At 40.8% G+C, this 27,797-nt stretch overlaps 1 protein-coding gene across 1 annotated transcript; it reads right to left on the bottom strand.

The window, feature by feature from the left end:
* Positions 1 to 546: 546 nt before the first annotated feature.
* Positions 547 to 27,198, bottom strand: LOC144688758 (ELAV-like protein 1). Its single transcript, XM_078555669.1, has 6 exons — positions 27,030 to 27,198; positions 15,731 to 15,957; positions 6,514 to 6,617; positions 5,386 to 5,539; positions 4,330 to 4,555; positions 547 to 1,996 (listed from the first exon to the last, which is right to left on the bottom strand). The coding sequence occupies exons 2-6, from the start codon at positions 15,939 to 15,941 to the stop codon at positions 1,669 to 1,671; spliced, it is 1,023 nt and encodes a 340-aa protein (XP_078411795.1). The 5' UTR covers positions 15,942 to 15,957; positions 27,030 to 27,198; the 3' UTR covers positions 547 to 1,668.
* Positions 27,199 to 27,797: the final 599 nt, after the last annotated feature.

Genomic DNA, 27,797 nt, shown 5'->3' with positions numbered 1-27,797 from the left:
ACAAAAAAATAGGTCCAAAGAAATGGTACATTTGCTGTCAGCTCCCTTTGCCATACATTTAAGTCTAAGTTCGACTGTGCATTTAACATGGGTTTAAGTAGTTTAGTTTCTCCTACCACTATTCATAATCAGGTGCTAAACATAAACAATACTTCACTTCCTTCATTGCAACCTGCACTAATTCAAACAGGACCAGTGGATTTGTGTCTGCATTTAATTCTGACAAAGATTTAAAAGCCGTTACAGCTAACTGTCTACTGAAGGTTCAAGTCTGGTTAATTTATTTAAAAGCTCACCAGTTGGCATACAAAACTTTCCAATCAAAATCCCCTGCTAGCACTCCTGTAAAAAGTTTGTTTATAAAAATAGATGCTCTGTGAAGCCCACTTCAGCATAAGGTGTAAAACTCTTTGGCAGGGTACCTAAAGATCAGGTGCCTGTCTGCACACTGGCCCCTCAAGCCCTACCCTTAATTCTAAAACAAAATTTTGAAGCGCTAAACAGCAAATGAACTTTAAAACGAAAAATAACAAAAACAAAACAAAATTGGAGCAAAACAAAACAAATTTAATGATCATAAATGCAAAAGTAAAATCAATAGTCAAACAAAACAAAGGAAACAAAATGAAAAGAAATTATATAACAGAACATTAACTAAGTTCAAAGGCAGTTTGTAAAAACTTTTAGATTAGTCTTCTTTAAATCTATTTTAACAAAGCTTTGTGTTGACAGCTAACCTGCATGAAAAAAACATTAAGTACTTTCTATTCTGACGCATTATCCCAACTTAGCATGTCAATTATGCAAAAAACAAAAACGTTTTTTAAAAAAGAAATGGAGTTCACTAGATGGGGTGCAACAAACCTACAAATGTTCAAAGGTTTGAACTTCCAGGATAATATTACAAGCAGAATTAATCCTGTATTATATGAACCTTCCCAAACAAAATGTTCCTTTCACCCAGAAATTTGGCAAATTTGCTTGTCACCTGCTCCATTTTTGTACTGTACACTGTAAATCTCATTAATATGATTAGCTCATGGTTGTACTCGTCAGGAATTAAAATTGAATTGGTTTGCACCTACCTCCATATTTCATGAGACAAGGAGGACATAGAAGGTGCCATTTACACTTATCTACAGAAAACTGTAAATTACAGCCATGGCTCAGAAGTCTGGATGAACTTAATACTAAACATATTAATATCACAGGCACAAATCAACATTTTAATTCAAAAAGATTTACTAATGCGTGAAGCCTATGCTAGCAAGTAGTGCATTTATGAAACTGCTTTCCCAAATGCAAGCAGGAATCAACTAGGAGCTGCTAGCTACACAACTGATTATATTAAAATGGAATGAATATTGCAATTTAAAGTGATATTATTTCAAATCCATGAACTATACAGTTCAGTATTTTACCCTCCTTTTCTGGGTGGGTAGGAAGAAAGGAGGGGAATATGGAAGGAAATGTATCAAACTTTTGAACATTTCATGTTAGTTGCATCCCAGAGTACTAATATAAAAAAATCCTTTTCACTTATTCTTCTAGAATGGTAGACAAAACACTTCTGTCACAACAGTAAGAGTTGCTTTACACTAGTGGACTTATTCACCTTTCAGCAGTGTATTTCTAATCAAATGCTTACAAATGAGCACAAGCTTTAAATTACACCTTGTGTGACTTGCTGGTTTTGAAGGAGACCTGGAGGATTTTGTCTCCGAGGCGATAGCCATTCAGGCTAGCAATGGCCATGGCAGCCTCTTCATAGTTTGTCATGGTTACAAAGCCAAACCCTTTGCATTTGTTGGTGTTGAAATCACGTATAACTTTGACATTGGTCACGGCTCCGAATGGGCCAAACATCTGCCACAGGATCCCCTCATCTGCGTCTTGGCCCAGGTTGTAGATGAAGATGCACCAGCCAGATGGATTGTGACCACCAACGTTCACACCTGACAAACTACTCATATTGTCAACACTCATCGGCGAAAACCTAACAAACAAACAAAGAAAATTAACTTTAAGTTGGTGGCAAAAGCTTCAAAAGTGATGAAAGCAAATGAAAATTAGTAAAAATTCTCATACCCTTCCAAAAAATAAAAAGACAATAAAAATTTCATGACAGGGGATTGGGAAGACTATTGGCATTAAGCCACTGGTTTAATCTTAGCGGAACTGATCCATCTAGACAAACGTAGGAATTAACACTTCATCCAGAGTAAAAACCTTTCACTTAAAACTGCTGTAAAACATTTTATGGTTTTGCAAACGCCTACACTGTAGCCCAACACAGCTCTATTGTGCATTTTTACACAAGTACAGTCAAAGGGTTACCAAGTTCCCTTCTGTCAGATTCATTCCACACACAAACAAGCATAGCTTCCTTACCACTGCAGCTTTTTAGATCCAATGGAACAAAAGAGCAGCTTTATCAACAAAGAGTTGGCTCATTGGCTTCACTTTCCTGCAACCTGAACTACAGAATCACCAAACATGAAAGTATTCAAACTGCTACCTTATTCCAGTTAAAAATTGAAGCTACATAATATTGGTATAAGTGTCTTACTACTAAATCCTGCAATTTTCTTAGACTTCTTTGCAAAGGTAGCATCTGAACAAACCCAAAGTTACTGGCCAGATTTGTAGCACATGGAAATAGCTGATGCTAGACATTTTTGACAAGACAAATAAGAAAGCATTTTCAAATGTCAGATGCAAATCAAAAATTACATCAATTTTGAATATACAGTGCATCTAAATTATATGGTGACGTAGTCCTGTATCACGGGAGACCTGAACTATCAGACAGTGGTGCCAGCATTTACAATAGGCAGATGCACATCTCTCACCGGTTATCTTCTGCCATCCAGTTTTATTTAACGAATGCAACTCCCCAAAGACAAGCGATAGCCTCCTCATTTGCTGAGCTTATCGTGATCAGTCTGCTACTTAGTCTGTAGCGGGGGCACTCCTCGGTAATGTGCAGCATTGTTTGCGTCTCTCCACTAGTGTACTGCGGCCCAGCGGTGAAGGCTGGCCGCAAAGGTGCCTTGGCCTGTTCTGAACCTGTTTAGCAAGGACCACTCTTGCTGTGGTAGTTCAAAGCCTGCCATTCAACAGATGACATTTGTCGCAAGCAACTTGTTAGTCCATCCAGTCAGACATGCGGTACTGTAAATTTTTGAGACATGTCCTCACTTAATGGGTAAAGCAACAATGGGGGCAATAGGCATGTTAACCTGTTGCATCCCCGCCATGTCTGCTTAATATTTTTATTTCCTCACTGGAAGATTAACTATTTATGTCAGTTGCTTTATCCCCCCCAAGCAAGTCCTTTGCACTCACTTGCCCTTAATCACATGTGACTAGAAGTGGGAGGAAGGGTTGCTGCTGGGGTTTGGCCAATCTACTTAGCATTACCCAAAATAGCTGTTAGAAAGTCATGGAGCCCAAGGATTGTCATCTAATAATTCCTCATCACCATAATTAAGTTACTTTCAGTCTGACATTTCCTCAAAGATACAGCGCCAAGTCTTCCCAAAGTTCCAGACTTATTAGCAATGATGTTGTCACCTCATCTCTTCCCCACTGTAGCAGAGACAAGCAAAACAAACAGGGAAAAATTAGAAAAATAATGGGGAAGAAAATGGAGAAAAAAATGGAGCTGAAGATACAGACATGGTATGGGTTCAAAACTCCAAAGAGCACAATATATATTGGGGATTGCCATGGTGTTGAATGATGATTCCACCTATATCAGAATGGATAGAATGGATTTAATCATTTGTATATCATTTGATAGTTGCAAAGAATGGATCTGGCCCACTACTACAAATATTTGAATACCCATTCCCTCATAAGATTTATGATAGCGAGTGACCCTCGATGAATAAGTCTTTCTGGACAAGCCCATCAACTTTCCAGCATTCACTTTCAAAGCGGACAATGAGCTATTTATAATATGAATAGAAATTCAATTTAAGTTAATCAGGGTCCAAATTGGTGCTCATTGAGCAGCAGATTAATTAATGAATTGCCAAACACATCTACTACCCCAGTTGCAAAGTTCTGTACTATATCTGAAAGAATCCACAATAAATTCTAACAGGGAAACAGTGGCAAAACAATGCGTCAGCATCAAGAGTCCAGGACGATTGAAGTCATTTTTTTGGTACTGAATGAATCAGTACATGAAGTAATCTTGAAGCAAAAGGTGGTTGAAATCCATAAAAAGGTCAAGTAGTCTTTCATGTTACTTCTTGCTTCCTCCCCATCGACACAAAAAAGCAATTCAGAATTAGCACCAGTGAGAGTGACAGAACACACCTGAATCTTTGTGCCTGATGGTGCAATGGTCCTGGAAAGCGCCTTGCTGGTGAATGGTAGAGCTGTGCCAGCAGTGATGCATTTGTTTTCTGGTTAGGATTGGCTGCAAGTTTTACCGTAATTGGTTCAACAGCACCAGGTGGTTTGTGCCCATTCAGATTGTTAATAGCTTCATCTGCTTCAGATTTCCTGTCAAACCGAATAAAAGCCACTCCCCTGGACATACCTGAAAACAAATGAGATTTACTAAAACGGTTTGCTACCAAGAGGGGAACAATTGAAGAAAGTAGACTAGTGTGCGAGCAATCCATTTAAGATTAGTTTATAAAATGTGGCTTGTTGATTTGCTCTGGTATATATTAAGTTAATTATTTTAATGCTTAAAAAAAACCCAATAAAAATGTGTATTAAGACTGACTGCAAATGTAATTACTGGAAAAAGCGCCATTCAAGTACTAGTGCATAAAAGTAGTCAACAAATGCACTACAAAGGCAAGGTTCATGGATATAATATTGCCACTTTAGCAGTTTAATGCAACACATACAAACAGTCTCAATTGTGATTTCATACAGGAATGGAATATAGAATTTAACCAGTTTAGTGAACCTTGGGGGAAATAACTGTGAAACCATAACCCAGCAGGCAGTCAAAGCTATCTTCAGAAATGTTGTCAAAGAATTTGAAAAATGTAAGCCAGAACATTTGTAGGTGACTGGGCTGCTGGCACTATTAAATAATGTTTGAATGCTTAACAATTAAAATGGTTTTAAGCAAAAAGGAAACTGACCTTCACTCAGGAGAAACCATGGTATCAGCAGAACCGCTTCTGGACCAGAGGGATAAGGGAAATGAAATATGGGGAAAAGAGCCAAGTTCCCAGAGATGTTTCGACAAGATTAAGTTAATAAATGTGCACACTAAAGTGGGTTAGTTAGGTCCACTTTAATGCAGTCAGCCAAAAGCTCAGAGACAATATTCCAAAGTTACAAATATCATCTTTATGCATATTTACAAATATTCCTTTTATTGTTGATAAAAACGTAAAAGTTACCCACCTGTAACTTGGTCAACGAGGACACGAGATGTGATGATGCGGCCATAACGTCCAAAAAGCTGTTCTAAATCCTTTTGAGTCATTGTCTTTGGCAGCCCGCTCACATACAGGTTTGCGTCCTTAATGCTGTCGGAACTCGGCCGGGCATATGAAACCTTTCAAATAATATGTTCATTGCTGGCATTAGCAGTTTATTAAATATAGCATTGGATATGTAAAGCCCTATAACTATTTTAATTGTGAAGAACAGATTTCATCCTGACGATAGGCTGTATCTGAATAGCACATTTTGAGGTATTAAAACTGAGGTTACAGTGTTAATATCAATAGTGGAAGCATTTTGATGAGATTATTTAAGAGCACGGCAAGAAGGAACACTGAAGTACATTAGCTTCAAATTTTCCTATACTTTTGTGGTGCCAATACCTTACCTGATCCTAGTAACAAACTGACTGCTGGAGACTTTGCAGGTATGCTCATAGATTTAACTGTCAATGTTAACACATTTACTGGAGCGTTTCTTTTTGAAGAACAATGTCTATGGATAACTTCAGTGACATTTAATTTATTTTGAGGATACACAGTACACAGCCCCTTTTCTCCTTAAATGCTCAGGTCTCATGTGCTGAGTCTGCAGAGACAGTATGTTTTAAGGAGCTGCACAAAATTCAAACTGAAGATAGCATCCAGCTTTTCAAGGAAAGACCTCATCTCCAATCAAAAACTTACCTGCATGACTGCAGGGAAACATGTCGCTGGACCTTAAAGCTTCAACACCCACTAAAAATTTCAATTTATAAATGACAATATCACCATGAGATTTGAACATTATCAACGGTGAAAGTTTGTACAGCACATTTATAGCCTAATATTTAAGCACCATGACAGATCAGTTGATGAAAATCGCCCAGCATGGAATTAAGCCAAATAAGGTACCATTTTTGGCCAAGTTATTGATCTCAGTGAGAGCAGCAGCCGCTTGCCATAACTACCTTCATCTTTGGTTTAAGGAAGAGGGCAAAACACCCATGAATAGCACAAGTCAATAACTTTGAGGCGGGTAGCGAGAAAAGATTGAATGTCTACATACTGTGAAACACGTACAAAGTTATAGTAGCAGGACGCTTACCTTTATAGTTTTTGACTGCAGTCTCAGACCATTAAGTGTGTTAATAGCTCTCTCAGCATCTTTGGCGGCCACATAATTTACAAACCCATATCCGAGGCTGTGTCCTATTTAAAAATAAGTGTTAGGTCAGCAACATCCCAGTTAAATTCCCTGGAAGCAAAAGCTCTCATTTTATCATATGCTATCTCCATTTAAACTGTAATCTGCATAGGCAGCCAAAGTTCTGTTGGCTGCATTAAGCAAAAGCAACTCCTTATACAAACAAGTCAGAGTTACTGCTAGTTATGGGTTTTCTAAAACCCTCCAATCCCACTCCATGTTATATTGCCAGAGTGTACGCTGCACATAAGATCCCCAGCTAACCCCTAGTTTAACTTAGCCCAAAAGGACATACACAGTAAATGGTAGGGCACTGAGGAGTGCGGAGGAACAAAGGGATCTGGGAGTTCAGATACATAATTCCCTGAAAGTGGCGTCACAGGTAGACAAGATGGTAAAGAAAGCTTTTGGCATACTGGCCTTCATAAATCAAAGTATTGAGTATAGGAGTTGGGATGTTATGGTGAGGTTGTATAAGATATTGGTGAAGCCAACTTTGGAGTATTGTGTGCAGTTCTGGTCGCCTAACTACAGGAAGGATATCAGTAAGATTGAGAGTGTGCAGAGAAGATTTACTAGGATGTTGCCGGGTCTTGAGTTGAGTTACAGGGAAAGATTAAACAGGTTAGGACTTTATTCCTTGGAGCGTAGAAGAATGAGGGGAGATTTGATAGAAGTTTACAAAATTGTGAGGGATATAGACAGAGTAAATGCAAGTAGGCTCTTTCCACTTAGATTAGGAGAAATAAACACGAGAGGACATGGCTTTAGGGTGAAAGGGGAAAGGTTTAGGGGGAACATTAGGGGGAACTTCTTCACTCAGAGAGTGGTGAGAATGTGGAACGAGCTACCATCTGACGTGGTAAATGCGGGCTCACTCTTAAGTTTTAAGAATAAATTAGATAGATACATGGATGGGAGAGGTCTGGAGGGTTATGGACTAGGTGCAGGTCAATGGGACTAGCGGAATAATATTTCGGCACAGACTAGAAGGGCCGAATGGCCTGTTTCCTATGCTGTAGCGTTCTATGGTTCAAAAGCTAAGTCACAAACCAAAATCATATTAACAGAAAGAAGGTCTTTCATGTAATGCCAGAACTTCTATAAAAAGCCAGTATGGCCATAAATCAGCAATTGAATGACAACACACCACCTGCTCCATCAAGATTCCCTATGTAAATTTTTATCTTACCAACATATACAGCATATACTGCACTGCTATCAAAACCAGCAATATATATTTAACCCTTGCAGCAAATTCATTATGATTGAATAAGGCAAATCTGATTAGTAGTCACCCAGCCTCACACCAAAAAAAACTGCAGAATAAACTCAGCTAAGGATAAAAGCAGTGATAGACAGTCTACCCATTGCACATTTATTAGAAAGGAAGTGACACTGGGATAAAAATACACCATATTTTCCTGAAATTTACAATAATTTATGTAATTAACATTCCCACATGATCTTTACAAAAGTAGAACTTTTACAGGAAGCAGCTTTAATAAAATTTGCATTTCAGGCAAGATGTGCTATCCAAATGAGGTACTATGCATATACATGTACAGGCTTGACTTGCTGAATATTTCAGCACTTTTGGTTTTTATTTCAAATTTTCAGCATCTGCAGTATTTTGTTTTTTTGATGGGCATGCAGTGGCTGAGCATTATTACTGAACTTCTTATCCATTCGTTACCACTGTAAAATTTTGAGTGCCATTTTAACTTGGCTAAAGATTCCATTTTACACGTCCTTATTGCCAGCTCATAGCAACATTGGAGGGATGCTGCATGAATACTGCAACAGCCCCATTCCTGGCCAAAAAGTGATATGTGATGCACTTTACACACTGCTCGAAATTTATTCTGGAACAGCACCACCTTCGATCACAGAATACAGAGAAATTGAGGAAACCACAAAGGAACGAGTGCAACAGATGAGGTGTTCTGAACTTGGTCAAAAACCACTCAAATTTGCTATATCTACTTCACTCTCCACTACATTAGGGAACTAAGCAGTAAGTAATTTGTCATTTCCAAGCATCACAAGTTTTGACATAAGGCTCTAAATGAATAGAAGTGCTCAGTATAATTATTACCATTTCTGAAGGATTCTATAAAAGGACTGTTAATCTACCTAAATTAGCAAATAATATTATGGCAGATGAATTCCTGGAGTGTGTACAAGATTTGTTTTAGACCAGTATGTTGAGGAACCAACTAGGGAACAGGCTATCCTCGATTTCGTATTGTGCAATATGAGGGGGTTAATTAATAATCCTGTTGTGCGGGGTCTTTTAGGGAATAGTGACCATAACATGACAGAATTCCTCATTAGGATATAAAGTGAAGTAGTCTGATCCGAAACTAGGGCCCTAAATCTAAACAAAGAAAACTACAAAGGTATGAGGCGTGAGTTGGCTCAGATAGATTGGGGACCTTCATTAAAAGGCAAGTCAGTGGATATGCAATGGCTAATATTTAAGGAACGAATGTATGCATTGCAACAGTTATATATTCCTTTCTGGCGCAAAAACACAACAGGAACAGCAGCCCAACCATGGCTAACAAAAGAAATTAAGGTTAGTATTAGATCCAAAGAGGAGTCGTATAAGGTTGCTAGAAAAAGTAGCATGCATGAGGACTGGGAGCAGGTTAGAATTCAGCAGGAGGACCAAGAGTTTGATTAAGAGGGGAAAAATAGAGTATGAGAGTAAACTTGCAAGGAACATAAAAGCAGGCTGTAAAAGCTTCCATAAGTAAGTAAAAAGAAAAAGATTAGCGAAGACAAATGTTGGTCCCTTACAGTCCGAAACAGGAGAATTTATAATAGAGGAAAGGAAATGGCAGAGCAATTAAACAACTACTTTAGTTCTGTCTTCACAGGGGAAGACGCAAACAACTCCCCAGAAATGCCAGGGAACCAAGGGTCTAGTGAAAAGGAGGAATTGAAGGAAATTAGTACTACTAAAAAAAGTGATGGAGAAATTAATAGGACTGAAAGCCAATAAATCCCCAGGGCCTGATAATCTACATTCCAGGGTACTAAAGGAGGTGGCCTTAGAATTAGTGGATGTGTTGGTTGCCATCTTCCAAAATTCTGTAGATTCTGGAACAGTTGCGATGGATTGGAGGGTGACAAATGTAACCCCACTATTTAAAAAAGGAAGGAGGGAGAAAACAGGGGATTACAGACTGGTTAGCCTAACATCAGTAGTAGGGAAAATGCTAGAGTCTATTATAAAGGATGTGAAAACAGGACATTTAGAAAATATCAACAGGATTAGACAGTAAATATGTATTTATGAAAGGGAATCATGTTTGACAAACCTACTGGAGTTTTTTTTGAGGACGTAACTAGCAGAATAGATAAGGGAGAACCAGTGGATGTGGTGTATTTGGATTTTCAGAAAGCTTTTGATAAAGTCCCACATAAGAGGTTAGTGTGTAAGATTAAAGCACATGGGATTAGGGGCATTATATTGGCATGGATTGAGAATTGGTTAGCAGACAGGAAACAGAGAGTAGGGCTAAATGGGTCTTTTTCAGAGTGGCAGGCGGTGACTAGTGGGGTACTGCAGGGATCATTGCTTGGGCGCCAGCTATTCACAACATTTGTCAATAATTTGGATGAGGGAACCAAATGTAATATTTCTAAGTTTGCTGATGACATGAAACTTGGTGGGAATGTGAGTGATGAGGAGGATGTTAAGAGGCTTCAAGGTTATTTGAGTGAGTGGGCAAGTACATGGCAGATGCAGTATAACGTGGATAAGTGTGAAGATATCCACTTCGGTAGCATAAACAGAATGGCAGAGTATTATATAAATGGCGATAGATTGGGAAATATTGATCTACAAAGGGACCTGGGTGTTTTTGTACACAAATTACTGAAAGCCGGCATGCAGGTGCAGCAAGTAGTTAAGAAGGCAAATGGTATGTTGGCCTTCATTGCAAGAGGAACAAGGATGTCTTACTGCAACTGTACAGGGCCTTGGTGAGATCACGCCTGGACTAGTGCGTGCAGTTTTGGTCTCCTTACTGAAGAAAGGATACGCTTGCCATAGAGGGAGTGCAGTGAAGGTTCACCAGACTGATTCCTGGGGTGGCAGGATTGTTGTATGAGGAGAGATTAAGTTGACTAGGTCTGTATTCACTGGAGTTTAGAAGAATGAAAGGAGATCTCATTGAAACGTTTAAAATTCTGCAAGGGCTGGACAGACTGAATGCAGGGATGATGTTTCCTTTGGCTAGGGAGTCTAGAACAAGGGGTCACATGCTCAGGATATGGGGTAGGCCACTCAGGACTGAGATGAGGAGAAACTCCTTCACTCAAGAGGGTGGTGAATCTGTGGAATTCTCTACCACAGTAGGCTGGGGAGGTCAAGTCACTGAATATATTTAAGAAGGAAATAGATAGATTTCTAGACTCTAAAGGTGTCAAGGGGTCTGGGGAGAACGCGGGAGTATGGCGTTGAGATAGAGGATCAGCCATGGTTTGAAGGGCTGAATGACCTACTCCTGCTCCTATTTTCTATGTTTACCTTGGTGTCCTGAAAGACTCAATGGATTGGTGCACTGTCTGCTCTGGTATTGAGCATAACACCTCTCCTTCTGCACCCACCCCCTGCTCCCTGCAAACCCAACTCCAAGCCAGCTTTGGGCAGGTCCATCTGGCAGTTGGTGCCAAAGTTTACCTTCATTGTTTTCCTGTAAACCTCTCCCCCACCACTGCCAAATCACCGATATAAACATCAGGGATGATGAGAATAGATTTCACCATGGTCCCTGTTCTTTCTTCTCCCAATATTTGACTAGTCCACCAACTATCTGCCTTGGTTCAATAGCGAAGAATGGTCAACTGGGCTATCTTGTATGTTTTTGCCATTGTTGTCTAAATGTTCCATGCATACAAATTAGTTTGGAACAGCTATAAATTCAGATTTTTAAGATGTCTTCAAACTTGCACACAAACCCACTGTTCCATTTAAGTAACAATGTTATAAGCAGCAAGTAATTATGCATAGATATCTGCAACTAAACTAAAAATATCGGTCTAAAAAAGCAAAAGCAGCATAGCAATTCAACTACATTAGTTACTTCTCATTTTAAATATAAGCATACAAGTCTTAATAAAATTAAAGATTTATAATATAAATTAACAATGTAAATGGATTAAAAGCCTGAAGATATTCAAAGGCTATTTTCGTTTTGGAAGGGAGACATTATAAGTTTGGGATTAGAAACATTCATATGGATATCTTTCGAATTTCTTGCAATTGAAAATGTGATGACGATACTGGACAGCTGCTATCAATGACTTATTGGGTAAATAAGCAGTGTGGGATCTCTCAGTACATCAAATAATCTAAGATCCATGAGAGAATGTCAGTCATTGTGAGGGATGTGGGGTGAGGAGTGCGAGTTGGGGAGAGGGGGAAAGAAATATTCCAATGGTCTCTGCAACCTAAGACAAGGAAAGAAAGTCAGCTAGGCATTCCATGCTGATTTTCAATCCTCTTCATTGTACCCATGTAATCCAGGGTCATTAGAGTGGTCAATTCCCTCCTCCCCATCCAGTGACTGCATTGACTGACTGACTGAACAAACCAGAAGAATATCTTCTCAATAAATGTAAAATGTTTAAAGATGTGCAAGCACAGGGTAGCTTGGTAAGATAAAATGTTGGAGAATAACATATGTCACAGGTGATTGGAGATCAATTCACCTTTGATGGTAAATGCCTGCATACTTTGGTATCCATTTTGCTGCCTTACGAATCATGCTGGGAAGAAGTTGTTGCATCCGCTAAAAAGGAAGACGAGATCAATACCATACACCTCTAAGGAAGATGAGATCAATGCCATACACTGGCAAAGGCCTTTGGTTCCTTCTTATCAGCAAAGGTGAGGGATCCAAATGGATCTAGGAGTGAGAGAGAAAAATCTCCTTCACTGGAGCTACCCTTCTAAAAAAAGTGAATTACAGAGAACAGCTAGAAAATTGCTAATCACATCCCAAAATTCTGACCCCTTTCTTCTCCCCATAGGCTACTCTTCCTAATGTACAGTTTCACAAGCAGTGCTAACTTCTTAGGCACCTAAGTACAATGAGTTCATTTTTCAAAACTAGTCAGTCATCAGAGGTCTTTGGGAATGAACGGAGGGCATGGGAGAATAGAGAAAGAGAGAGAGGCGGGGGGGAGAAAGGAGCAAAGATAAGATTGATCTCACTTGCGGTTTTAGCTTTAGCATGCAAGGTTGGAATGAAAAATAAATTGCCACAATGTAAAATATCTTTCCCTTCCTTGATGCCATAAGATCAAACTTAGGACCCAGGTCCGTACAAAACAACATGTGTGTAAACTGAAGAACCAAAACTGCCCTCAATGAATCGTAATTGTACTGCATGAAGATGGATAGAAATAGTGTAGCTGTAACAGAAACAAACAAGGCACGAAATTCAATATCCAATATAAAAATAATTAACTTCCTTCAATAATTAAAAAACTAAACCAGAAAGATAATTTAAGCTTTATAGCAGGAGTGATTTTTTTTTACCTTTCATGCTTATCCTCCCTTTTAAATCCAGCCCCACAAACAGCAATGGCGCAGATCCAGCACCAAAGATTTGCACTTTCAAAATTATGTCTGTTATCTAGAGGACAGAATGGTAACGTACACTTTCATCTATGTAAGATGCTATCGGAACAAAGGATAACTTAATGTGCTTTCCTTGCTGTCGGTGTAAGCATCTAGTGTGTTAACTACCACCCCATTCTGCATTCTTTTGAAAGTTGGCTATTCTGTCTTCCAAAGTTGTTAGATGGAATAGTCTTGCCATTCTTCGAGTCCTTTAATGGTAAATGCTAGAATATCTGCCTAATTTTAGCAAAATAACAAGGGAGGCAGCATCCATTCCAGATTTTTCTGATAAAAAAATGTTTATTAAAGAGTAACACTGTGGAGACAGGAAACGTGCTTACAATGCTGGAAAGTCCTGTTCAAATCTAAACCGGGTCATGCCATGAACTTGCATTAATCTATACTTACATTGATGATATAGCAGTGTTCCTTCAATCAACAACACACAAATACTGAATAAGACAAACTCCAAACCTCAACACCTGGGGCCTTACTCTGAGTAGAGCAGAAAATAAGGAAATTGAAAACAACAGGGCTGTTTGCATTGGTTCTCCTATATTCTTGAATTAATTTTTAAAAATCAATAGATGGGATGTGGGTGTTGCTGGCTAGGCCAGCATTTATTGCCTATCCCTAACTGCCCTTGAGAAGGTGGTGGTTAGCTGCCTTCTTGAACTGCTGCAGTCCACGTGATGTAGGAACATCCACAGTGCTGTTAGAGAGAGAGTTCCAAGATTTTGACTCAGTAACAATGAAGGAGACGGTGGCGTAGTGGTAATATCATTGGACTAGTAATCCAGGGGTCCAGGCTAATGCTCTGGGGGCATGGGCTCAAATCCCATGACAGCTGGTGGAATTTGAATTCAATTAATAAATCTGGAGTTATAAAACTAGTCATCAGTGATGGTGACCATGACAACTCTCATTGTTGTAAAAGCCCATCTGGTCCAACAAATGTCCTGCCATCCTTACCTGGTTTAGCTTACATGTGACTCCAGGCCCACACCAATGTGGTTGACTCTTAACTGCCATCTGAAATGGCCTAGCAAGCTATTAGGTTCAATGGCAATTAGGGATGGGCAAAAAATACTGGCCTTGCCAATGACACCCAGATCTCACGAAATAAAGAGGGAAAAAAAATTTGGACCCTAGATACACAGGTTCATTTAACTGAAGAAGTTGCAAGCTTCTAGTCCAACTTCCACCAATAGGGTTAGTTTTCAATATGCTGATTAGTAGCTACCAATATAGGTCCAGAACTGTTAACTAAATGGAACCACAATGCTTTATATATGAAAGACTACATTAACCAATCACCAAGCCTGGAAAATCGACAAGCCTTAACCAGAGTATATGAATGCAACAAGAATTAATTGGTCCACAAACTGAAAGTTCCAAATTGTACTCCAATTATTGAAAGAATGATTTGAACAATGTCAGAAACAAAGTCGAACATTTGAAAGCCAAACTGTGCGAGAGATCCCTAACTCAGTGATAATGAGGCTAATTAAATCATCCATACCATAATCCTCACTAAGATCTGCTTATACCAATGAACAGAATCCTTGTTGCTCTGTACAGCTCAGTTCCAAACTGAGATAGTAAAAGTAAATTTTCTGAAATTTTTAAGATTCCATAATCACTCTTTCAGTTTCACCTTTATATCTAAAAGAACAATGCAGGATAGATACCACGTAAAATGGCATCAAAATTATTCAACTACTGATTTGCAAAAATCCATACGGTGTGCAGGTCTATCTCATTTTAAAATGAAGACATAAGCAAAAACACGGTTTTCTACAATAGTCACTTTGGCACCCATGACCTTCACACCCTATCACCTGAAGGTACTTATTTCTCAGTCCCACTTTTCTAGCCTGTAGTTAATACTCTGTCATACCAGAACAACTGAGCTCCAAGATATTGGTACCCAATGTTCAATGTAGAATGAAAGTGGGCTTCACTGTGGCAGATCCATTTTGTTTGGGCAATTGTGTAAATGAGGCACACAAAAGTAACACAGGTTCATCATTTTCTCATTATGATAAAAGTCTCCTTGTTTTAAAGATCTCCACCTTCATTTGCCATATAGCAACACTCTTCTGGATACAAGGAATAGCTGTTTATATAACAAACAGAACTATACTACATTAAACTGAATTGCAATGTCCAACTCACTACCATCTCAAAATACAACAATATGCTCAAAGTAATTGAGCCAGTGACAATCTCCCCCCCAAAAGGTTTTTGGAGAGGTCAATGACAGAAGATCAATTTATGTTCCTTCCACCTTAAAATGAGAAATGATTCATATTTGGCTTTGCTTGATTCAACATTTCTGAAACTGGCTCTATGTTCATTGTAATTCAGAAGAAAAGTATTAGTTGAACTGGCTCCCAAAGATTTGCATACAAATCTTATTATCTAAAAACAAAAAAGCAGCAATGGCTGCAGCTTTACCTTAAAGGTCCTTACCTGCGACTTTGTCGCGAATGAGCTTGGCAGACTCCACCTCGCCTATACTGCCAAAAAGGCTTCGCAGCTCATCTTGCGTCATGTTCTGAGGCAAGTAGTTGACAATTAAGTTGGTTCTTATATTGTCATCCCCATGATCCTTGCATTCCTCAGCCATGAGATCAAGCTCTGCTTGGTAACCGTTACTGTAACAAGATTGGTCGTTTGACATTTCAAAAAGAGCTCACCTGTGAAAAGAATAAGCATACAAATACATCACATTGTCTGAGAAAGATGCAATTATAAGCCAAAATCCCTAGAACCAACAATACCAGTGAACAGAGGGATCTGCAAACAGTGCAAAGGTGTGCATCAAGTCCTAGATCAAGTATGTGTTGAATTTTATTTTGATGTCAGAACTTTCTTTTTCTGTCAGTTGGAATGGTAAGAAGAATGCAATCTGCATACTATGTACATTTGAACTGTGAAAAAATAATCAGCACCACAGCTATAGATTTTGACCTTCCAAACCTAACTGAGTGGCTAGAGAACTCATTTTGACTAGAGAACTGTACAGTGAAGAACTGTTTATCATTGCTGGTATTGGAGACTATCAATTAAGCATATCATAGATGTGACATCATTTAGCTTACCTGCCACATTCACAAAAAACAAATTACATTTTATTTTACTTTTGTCCATCAGTTTAATACAGAAAGCAAGGGAAATTGGTCAATAGTGCCAGATCAAGTCATACATCGTATTTGTAATTCTACTGTTGAAAGCATTACAGAAATCTATCCTTAGTAAGAGGTATTTCACAGTAAAGTAATTCAGTTCCTTTAAGTTTTAAACTACTAAACCCTTCTGAAAACAATGTAATAATGCAAGGTAGGATAAGTAACATTGTTAAAAATGTCTACCCCCAAGCATATTGCTTGGAGATTTTAAAAAAGTTCAGAAAGGCGCAACAAGGAAAAGAGCTCTTTTTATTTTCATCAGAAGCACTCAATATAAGTAGCACAAGAACACAAGAAATAGGAGTAGGAGTAGGCCATATGGGCCGTCGAGTCTGCTCAGCCATTCCAAACGATCATGGCTGATCTTGGGCTTCTACTCCACTGCCCTGCCCATTACACATATCCCTCGATTCTGACACCAAAAACCTGTCTATCCCAGCCTTAAATGCATTCAACGATGGAGCATCCACAATCCTCTGGGGTAAAGAATTCCAAAGATACTCAACCCCTCGAGTGAAGTAATTTCCCCTCATCTTGGTCCTAAATGGTTGGCCCCTTATACTGAGACCGTGCCCCTGTGTTTTAGATTCCCTGACCATGGAAATAATCACTCAGCGTCTACCTTATCAAGCCCCTTCAGAATCTTGTACGTTTCAATGAGATCGCCTGTCATTCTTCTAAACTCCAGAGAAAATAGGCCCAATTTGCTCAGCCTCTCATCACAGGACAACCCCCTCATGCCAGGGACCAATTTAATGTACGTTTACTATACTGTCTCCAATGCAAGTATATCTTTTCTTAAATCTGGAGACCAAAACTGCACACAGTACTCCAGGTGTGGTCTCACCAAAACGCTGTTCAATTTTAGCAAGACTTCTTTATTCCTGTACTCCAATCCCCTTTTAATGGCCAACGTGCTATTTGCCTTCCTAATTGCTTGCTGTTTCTGCATGCTAACTTTCTGCGTTTCCTATACGAGCACACCTAACCACACAAGTCTCTTTGAACATCAATGCCCACATTTTAAAAAATATTCTGCTTTTCTATTCTTATGACCAAAGTAAATAACTTCACACTTCCCTTCATTATTATTCCACCTGTCATCTTGTTGCCCACTCACCTAACCTATCTCTTTGTAGCATTTGTGTCCTCCCCACAGCTTCCCTTTCCACCCAGCTTTGTACCATCAGCAAACTTAGACAAAGAGACAGTGTGTTAGATATCTAGTTCATGGGTGGTAAATAGCTGAGGACCTAGCACTGATCTTTATGGCACTCCACTATTCATTGCCTGCCAAGTTGAAAATGCCCTGTTTATGCCCACTCTCTGCTTCCTGTCTGTTAACTAATCCTCTATCTATGCTAATATATTACCCCCAACTTCATTTGCCCTTATCTTGCCTCCTACTGTAGTGCTGTATTCAAAAAGCCAGAGTGCTATGGGATATAATTTATATTATACTATAAGAACTGAAACATGAATTTCCAGGTCAGCCTACTCACAGTACATAAATTCCAGAGTTCCTGTGTATTCTCTACATCTCAACATTCTGCATAACTTGCAATTCATAGATGCAAGGGTGAAAGATTTGGATGACAACCAAATTAAAAGGGAGTGAAAAATACTGTTATAACAAGGAGGAATAAACCAGACCTGATATATAATCTTGGCTTATTCTGTTCTGCTGCCTTCCACCACTGCAATGTCTCTTCAACCCATGAGAACTTTCTCACTTTTCTACGATTAATCTGCTCAAAGCTTGTAAAAGGCAGGCTACAGCAGGTAACATGTCATTTTTATAGCCTGTTCATCCTCAAACTTTGATTTTTTTTTTTGCCAGCCCAAATGGAAGGGTCACCCAATTAAAGATGCAGACACGGATCAAAAGTCAGGATCTGCCTAGTGATCCAAGTCTACTAGAGCAACTACACCATCTAACTGCCCCCCACCCGCCCCCACCAATTTACTTGCACATTCAACTCCCTTTCCTTCTCACCATTTGGTCTTTAATAACTTATTTTGAACTCTTATTTTGTTCTGTGCCAATCTGATACTTAAAACAGCTGCACAAAAATTGCTCTAGCGCAAAACCGAACAATGAAGTGCAGGGCATTACTTTAAAATTTCAAAAAATGAGCAAGGTCTTTTTTTGAGACATGACAATAGAAGTATCCTTTTCAGGAAAATTCAGAACCAAAGTTAAAATAATCACACTGCAACTAAATACATCTGAGTAGCCTCTGAAGAGGAACATTAGTAACCCAGACTTATTAAAATCTGAGTGTCATTAAGATCCCAGAAATAACATGAGTAAAAAATATCCTCTAAGGCCCCCCATGCCACTTGTCAGCCACCACCCTCCAAAAAAATCCAACTTGTTCAAATCACATCTGCATGCCCCCTGTCTCCACTCACTTGCCACTGCTGCCTTCCCTAATCTACACTGGCAACCTGCTCCCCAACAGATTGTATTTAAAATTCTTGTCCTTAATCCTATATCTATCTCTGTAACTGCTACCACCCTTATTCCCTGTTCCACACACTCCAATATCCCGTAGTTAGTTTTTTGTGCATTCCTGACCTACTCCTCCCAACTCTCACACCATGGTTGAATGTATAACAAAACAAAAATAAAAATACCTGGAAAGACTCAGTAGGTCTGGCAGCATCTGCTGAGAGGAACACAGTTAACGTTTCGAGTCCGTATGACTCTTCAACAGAACTAAGTAAAAATTGAAAAGAGGTGAAATATAAGCTGGTTTAAGGGAGGGGCGGGGAGAGAGAGACAGGTAGAGCTGGATAGAGGGCCAGTGATAGGTGGAGATAGCCAAAAGATGTCATAGACAAAAGGACAAAGAGGTGTTGAAATTATCTAATGAATGTGTTAATTAAGGGTAGAAAGCAGGACAAGCAAGGTACAGATAGCCCTAGTGGGGGTGGGGTGGGGTGAAGGAATACTAAAAAGGCTAAAAGGTAGAGACAAAATAATGGATGGAAATACATTTAAAAATAATGGAAATAGGTGGGAAAAGAAAAATCTATATAAATTATTGGGAAAAAAGGGGGGGAATCAGAAAGGGGGTGGGAATGGAGGAGAGAGTTCATGATCTAAAATTGTTGAACTCAATATTCAGTCTTGAAGGCTGTAAAGTGCCTAGTTGGAAGATGAGGTGCTGTTCCTCCAGTTTGCGTTGAGCTTCACTGGAACAATGCAGCAGGCCAAGGACGGACATGTGGGCATGAGAGCAGGGTGGAGTGTTGAAATGGCAAGCGACAGGGAGGTCTGGGTCATGCTTGCGGACAGACCGAAGGTGTCCCCACCGATTTCCATTATTTTTAAATGTATTTCCATCCATTGTTTTATCTCTACCTTTTAGCCTATTTCGATCCCTTCCCTTCACCCCACTCGGGCTATCTGTACCTTGCTTGTCCTGCTTTCTACCCTTAATAGCACATTCCTTAGATAATATCACCACCTTCAACACCTCTTAGTCCTTTTGTCTACGACATCTTTTGGCTATCTCCACCTATCACTGGCCCTTATCCAGCTCTACCTGTCCCACCCACCCCCCCACTTAAACCAGCTTATATTTCACCTCTTTTCTATTTTTACTTAGTTCTGTTGAAGAGTCATACGGACTCGAAACATTAACTGTGTTCCTCTCCACAGATGCTGCCAGACCTGCTGAGTTTTTCCAGGTATTTTTATTTTTGTTTTGGATTTCCAGCATCCGCAGTTTTTTGCTTTTATTATGGTTGAATGTATGTTCCCTTTATCTATTTGTATCTTATCTTGGATGTTTTCTATAAAGGAACTATATAAATGTAAATTAACTGCAGTCTCCGAACCCATTTAAAAACAAACATAAACAGCAACTTGATCATTGGTAGTACCAACATTAGCTTCAGCCAAAAACTCTACGTAATTTATAAGTCACTGAATGTATGCCCAAAAGCAGAAAAATGTTCTATGTTACCACTTCTACATGGATTTACTCAAATCACATCTTTGCAGAAATGCTTCATCTACTGTTTGGTACAATGTTATTTTAAATGCAATGGTCCATTTGAACATGCATCATTTTTGCTAGTTGGAACTCTTAACTCTCTGTAATGAATAGAGGCACATGACAGGAATCGTATTAAAAGTATAATAGGAAGGTTAATCCCAAGCACCGAGACAAATTAAACTGTGACTGAAGGATTGCGAGACTAGGTACAAACATTAAGCAAGTTTAAGACTGTCACCCCTGTGGTCAAAAACTCTGCTGTTATTCAAGCAGCATTTAGAAGGTCAAGGTTTCAATGGAAGGATGAATTTTGATGGCCTTTCCTCATGGGTTTTTGTGATTGTGTAAAACTGACCAGGCACTTAGTTGCCATTGAATCTAAGTGTCAAGCAATAGAAAAGAGTTAAAAATCTGAATCATTAATTTGTCTTCCGACTACTGATGCTGACTGATCTGAATAGTTCTAGTATATTTTGTTTTTACTTCAGTATTCAAAGTTTTAAAAAAATTTAATAGTGCAACAAGATGATGAACAGAGCCACTAAAGAGAGAACCTAGACAAACTGAAGACTAATGTTTCTACCCATTTGAAGTCTAATCATTTCCCTAACATCCTTTAGGGAAGGAAATCTGCCATCTTCACCTGGTCTGGCCTACATGTGACTCCAGACCCACAACAATATGGTTGACTCTTAAATGCCCTGTGAAATGGCTGAACAAGCCACTCACTTGTATCAAACCATTAAAAACTCGATAGAGAATGAAACCAGATTGACCACCCAGCATCGACCTAAGCATTGGAAACAACAATGGCAAACTCAGCCCTGTTGACCCTGCAAAGTCCTCCTTACTAATTACTGGGGGCTAGTGCCAAAATTGGGAGAGCTGTCTCATGGACTAGTCAAGCAACAGCCTGACACAGTCATACTCACAGAATCATAGCTTACAGACAAATGTCCCAGACACCACCATCGCCATTCCACCAGCAGGACCGGCCCAGCAGGACCGGCCCAGCAGAGGTGGCAGCACAGTGGTATAGTCAGGAGGGAGTTGCCCTGGGAGTCGTCAACACCGACTCCGGACCCCATGAAGTCTCATGGCATCAAGTCAACATGGGCAAAGAAACCTCCTGCTGACTACAAGGGCTGCTCCCGCTCAGCTGATGAATCAGTACTCCTCCATGTTGAATGCCACTTGGGGGAAGCACTGAGGGTTGCAAGGGCGCAGAATGCATTCTGGGTGGGGGGGCCTGAATGTCCATCACCAAGAGTGGCCCGGTAGCATCACAACAGACCAAGGTGGCCGAGTCCTAAAGGACATAGTTAGACGAGGTCTGCGGCAGATGATGAGAGAACCAACAGGAAGGAAAAACATACTTGACTTCATCCTCAGCAACCTGCCTGCCGCAGATGTATCTGTCCATGACAGTATATTTAGGAATAACCATGGCACAGTCCTTGTGGAGACAAAGTCCCGTCTTCACTTCGAGCATAACCTCCACCATGTTGTGTGGCACTACCACTATGCTAAATTGGATAGATTTCGAACAGATTTAGCAACTCAAGACTGGGCAACCATGAGGCACTGTGGGCCATCAGCAACAGCAGAATTGTATACAATCACAATCTGTAACCTCACAGCCTGCCATACTCCCAACTCTACCATTACTGCCAAGCCAGGGAATCAACCCTGGTTCAATGAAGAGTGCAGGAGGGCATGCCATGAGCAGCACCAGGCATACCTAAAAATGAGGTGTCAACCTGGTGAAGCTGCAACACAGGACTGCTTGCCTGCCAAACAGCATAAGCAGCAAGTGATAGACAGAGCTAAGTGATCCCACAACCAACAGACCAGATCTAAGCTCTGCAGTCCTGAATAGTGGTGGACAATTAAACAACTCACTGGAGGAGGAGGCTCCACAAATGGTGGGGGAGCCCAGCATATCAGTGTAAAGCCTGTCCACCATCTACAAGGGACAAGTCAGGATTGCGTTGGAATACTCTCCACTTGCCTGGATGAGTGCAGCTCCAATAACACTCAAGAAGCTTGACACCAACCAGGACAAAGCAGCCCGCTTGATTGTCACCCCTTCCACAAACATTCACTCCCATCACCACTGATGAACAGTGGCAGCAGTGTGTACCAGCTACAAGATGCACTGCAGGAACTCACCAAGGCTCCTTAGGCAGCATCTTCCAACCCACAAGCACTACCATCTTGAAGGACAGCAGATACATGGTACCATCACCAACTGAAAGTACCCCCCCCAAGCCACTCACTGTCCTGAATCGGAAATATATTGACGTTCCTTCAGTGTCACTGGAACTCCATCCCTAACAGCACTCTGGGTGTATCTACACCATGAGGACTGCAGCGGTTCAAGAAGGCTGCTCACCACTACCTTCTCAAGGGAAATTAAGGATGAGCAATAAATGCTGGCCTAGCCAGCGATGCCCACATCCCGTGGATGAATTTTGAAAAAGATAAAGCTGAAACATTTGCAACAATCTTCAGCCAGAAGTGCCTAGTGGATGATCCTCCTCCAGAGGCCCCAGTATCAGAGATGCCAGCCTTCAGCCAATTCGATTCACTCCATGTAACATCAAGAAACAGCTTAGGGCTGGATATGGCAAAGATGATGGGCCCTGACAATATTCCGGCAATAGTACTGAAAACTTGTGCTCCAGAACTTGTTATGCCCCTAGCCAAGCTGTTCCAGTACAGCTACAACACTGGCATCTACCCGGCAATGTGTACCCTGTATGCAAAAAGCAGGAGAAATCTAACCAGGCCAATTATCGCCCCATAAGTCTACTTGCGATCATCAGTAAAGTAATGGAAGGGGTTATCAACAGTGCTATCAAGCAGCACTTGCTAGCAACAACCTGCTCACTGAGAATCAGTTTGGGTTCCACCAGGGCCACTTTGCTCCTGACCTCATTACAGCCTTGGTTCAAACATGGACAAAAGAGCTGAACTCCCGAGATGACGTGAGAGTGACTGCCCTTGACACCAAGGTAGCATTTGACCGCATGTGGCAACAGGGAGCCCTAGCAAAACTGGAGTCAGGGGGAAAACTCTCCTCTGGTTGGAGTCATACCTAGCGCAAAGGGAAATGGTTGTGGTTGTTGGAGGTCAATCATTTCAGTTCCAAGACATCACTGCAGGAGTTCCTCAAGGAACTTGGCCCAACCATCTTCAGCTGCTTCATCAATGACCTTCCTTCCATCATAAGGTCAGAAATGGGAATATTCGCTGATGAATGCACAATGTTCAGCACCATTCATGACTCCTCAGATACTGAAGCAGTCCATGTCCAAATGCAGCAAGACCTGCTCAATATCCAGGCTTGGGCTGACAAGTGGCAAGTAACATTCACGCCACACAAGTGTCAGGCAACAACCATCTCCAATAAAAAGAGAATCTAACCATCACCCCTTGACATTCAATGGCATTACCATTGCTGAATACCCCGCTATCAACATCCTGGGGGGTTACCACTGACCAGAAACTGAACTGGACTAACCATATAAATACTGTGGCTACAAAAGCAGGTCAGAGGGTAGGAATCCTGTAGTGAGTAGCACCCCACCTAACTCCCAAAGCCAATCCGCCATCTACAAGACACAAGTCATGAGTGTGATGGAATATTTTCCACTTGTGTGGATGAGTGCAGCTCCATCCACACTCAAGAAACGCGACACCCTTCAGAACAAAGCAGCCTGCTTGATTGGCACCCCATCCACAAATATTCACTCCCTCCACCACCAACACACAGTGGCAGAGTATACCATCTACAAGATGCAGTGCAGGAACTCACCAAGCCTCCTCAGACAGCATTCCTGGTCAGTGGTAACCCCAAATTCACGACCACTATCATCTAGAAGGACAAGGGCAGCAGACACATGGGAACACCACCACCTGGAAGTTCCCCTCCAAGCCACTCACCATCCTGACTTGAAATGGTGATATATTTCCTTCACTGTCGCTGGGTCAAAATCCTGGAATTCCCTTCCTAACAGCACTATGGGTGTACCTACACCGCATGGATTGCAGCAGCTCACCACCACCTTCTCAAGGGCAACTAGGGACGGACAATAAATGCTGGCCCTGCCAGCAAAGCCCACATCCCATGACCAAATTTTTAAAAAAAGATACCGATCTGTCACCATCATCAACATTGCAAAAGCAAAACGCAGCCTTTGCACTCTCAGACTGCTACAACTTTACCTGTTAAACCACAAAGAAATTCCCTCAGCACAAGTGGAAAGGTTCCTGCAGCTCAAGCATTTTAAAGAGAAGCATGGTCAGTGAAGTGCACTGTTGAATGCAACACGAGCTGGTTACTGCATGTTCAACAATCTAGCATTCTCAACATCTAGAACTCTCATTTCAAACAGCTCAAAATGCTCCTGAGGAAGTACTTTCTGGCTTGACAAGTCCAGTAATAGCAGGCAAAGGTGATTTTACTATCTAAAAGTAGCATGGGGACCAAGCTTAATTGAACTCGCTCACTATTCACCATCTCAAACGTTTCAACTGTCTCTATACCTGGATTCAAAAGAGGCAAAAAAATATTTTCTTGCTGGTGCAATCGTTCAGAATTTATCTGAAGTTTAACATTAAATTCATTCATAAGCAATGAAATAAGTTATCTGCTTGGGACAATGCACAAATATATACATTTAAGTTATTGAATTGTACACCAGAAATTAAAGATCCATGTTTCAAACCAGGCTGCTGCTAACCAGGTTAACATTGTATTAGTGGAAAAAGAATGAGGATCCTGAAAAGTTGAGCATTTAATTGATGTGCACTAAGTCACCAAAATTCACACAGTGGAAATGGCAGAATCTTTTCACTGCTCCAGGTTAATGTGGCATATTATACTCATCAACAAACAATTGGAATTCTGAGATTTGACCCAGGTACAAGCCTTGGTTATCAGCAGTTTAAAACAAATGCACGGACATCCAAAAGGCTCATCAAGTTAACTGGATTAAAACTGCAGTCAATATATGGAGTAGATAGAGAAGTCAAAATTGCAGCAAATTTACAGACAACTAAGCACCCAAAATATTTAACTATCAAAACACAGTACATCGTAACTATCTTAAAGTATACAATTTAGGCTGACACTTCAGTACAGTACCGACGGGCTGTTGCATAGTTGAAGGCACCATGCACACAAAAAAACAAATATTAAGCAATTCTTTGGGTCACTCAAGTAGCTTGGCCAACATTTTACACTCAACCACCATTATCAATGCCCTTAAGTTTGTCATTTATTCCATTGCTCTTTATGGGATCTTGCTGCGTTTAAAATGGTTGCCATGTTGAAAACATTGTACTGTAAAGTAATTGATCTGCATGGGAAGCCCCTGCAGAAGTTGGTAAGAAACACGTTAAGGCACAAATACCAAATGTAAGTTTTACCAAAATTCAATGACTACAAACTAAACATCATTCTAGATCATGCAGAGCTGGATAAAGTGTAGCATTAAGGCTGTTGAAATTTCATCATTTCGAAATGGCTTTTAAATCACAAAATGCAAATTCATATTTTGTGCAAAAGTGCTACCTGGGAAAATAAACAAGTGCGGCTGAACAGTACATTTAGATAACAGTAAATTTTGTCATTTAGATTTGTGAGCTGGATAGCTGCAGATAAAGGGGAAAACCTTAAAAACAAGAAACAGGCGATGCATGCTTTAGTTACCTTCACTTGGTAAACAATATGTGCCTACATATTCATTCAAGCATGCACATCTGCAATCAGTTGCACCTTTACCCGAGATGGAAGTTTGGAAAATGACCAACTACTGGAAGGCAAGATATTTGTGGGGTGGAGGGGGGAAATCAATCGTTGGGGTATATTTAGCTTATTTAATCGACGTGTGGGGAATAAGACGAAAATAAATTATTTTTTAAAAAGACATTACAAATATTTGTAGTTCTTTAGATTGTTTTCCTAAATCCAGACGAAAGGCTTATTTTCGTTTTTAATAGGTGCTTAAAGAGACTTATGCAATGAAATGACTGGAGTGTTGGGTACAAAAGCTGCTGGCCCGGGTGCAAGGTGCATTGTTCTGCCGAATGCAGTGGCCCGGTTCCTGCATCCACCTTTTTCGCCACTGCAGCTGGAGCCACCGGGGCATTAACATCCCGCTCTTCGGAGGCCTCCAGCTTTTTCCCATCTTACAACCGTCACATTTATTTAGAAGGGCCTACCCCACCGGCATATATCCTCGATCTTGATTTAGGATTAGCTGAACAGCCTCCCCTTTCCCTCCCGCTAAAAAGCCTCTGGGCTTCCATCGGTCCCCTCTTCCCGCTCAAAGCGCAACAACCAACCTCCCCCTCCGTCCCGCCCCGCCCTTCACTCTGCCACCACATCTTTGGGCCTTTCCAACCGGCATCCCTCTCTGTCTCGGGGGTGACCAATTACTCCAAATCCGAGGCCTAGCTTGCAGGAGCGCAGGCCCCAAATGCCGCATGGCCTGGGCCCGTTTCCCGGCTCATGCCGAGTATTTATTTATTTTCTTTCTCTCTCGACAAATTCACACTCACTCTGTCTGAGCCCCGCACTCAGCACGGGGTGAGAGTACCGGGCGGCACTGGGGTCTCTCTGGGACTCGAGCTGAAGATGGGGAAAGCCCAGGCCGAGCGGAGAGGCGAAAAAAAAAATCCGTTAAAATCAAACAAAGTCAACCCCGCGCGCCGCCAGCCAACAAAGGACCGCCCTCTCCTACCCCATTGGATAACCCGACTGTCTATCACACCGGTTCCTCGTCTTCCCTGTCGCTCCATTGGGCACTACTAACGTCAATCGCAGGTTCCACCGTGACCGACCGTTTCCATTGGTCCAAAGAGCAGCCGGGTGCGGCGAACCTGGCTCCGCCGTCCGCTCCTGTACTAGCAGACGGGGAAGGGGAGAGTCCTGAAGAACAGCATCCTTTGTCAATCAAGTTGTATGGACCGGGTTTTGCGGTTCTTTTGAAGTTGGCAGTATAAGCTTGCGATTCGATGAGCTAAGTGTTAATATGGCTGTGCGTATGAAGATATCACCAAACTTACCTCAGGTTTCTTCGATATGTTGCAGAAAAGCTCGTTATTATATATATCGACGTTGAAAGTAGATGAGTTTTCAAATGTTATCTCTCCCCTGGTATGCCAAGCCCATCCTCTTAGGTTGTAGTTGTTATTGTTTTAAGATGACAAGATATGTCAATTTGCAGCAACTGTTGTTTCTGAGTGGTAATACTCAGTAGCCGGTGGGACTGTAAGCTATTGATTTCTTTATTGACACAATTTCAAAATTGACACATCAAAAATTAA

This window comes from Cetorhinus maximus, chromosome 13 (genome assembly GCF_964194155.1).
Source record: "Cetorhinus maximus chromosome 13, sCetMax3.hap1.1, whole genome shotgun sequence".
Classification (NCBI taxonomy): Eukaryota; Metazoa; Chordata; class Chondrichthyes; order Lamniformes; family Cetorhinidae; genus Cetorhinus; species Cetorhinus maximus.
This window is presented reverse-complemented; position numbering and strand designations above follow the sequence as displayed.

Bases quoted from the DNA above. Each gene is read 5' to 3' on its own strand.
- LOC144688758 (XM_078555669.1), bottom strand. From the start codon at position 15,941: ATGTCAAACGACCAATCTTGTTACAGTAACGGTTACCAAGCAGAGCTT. The intron at 4,556-5,385 runs GTGGGTAACTTT...ATTTGTTTTCAG, and splicing joins CCTCGTTGACCAAGTTACAG to GTATGTCCAGGGGAGTGGCT. The intron at 1,997-4,329 runs GTGTGTTCTGTC...TTTGTTTGTTAG, and splicing joins CATCAGGCACAAAGATTCAG to GTTTTCGCCGATGAGTGTTG.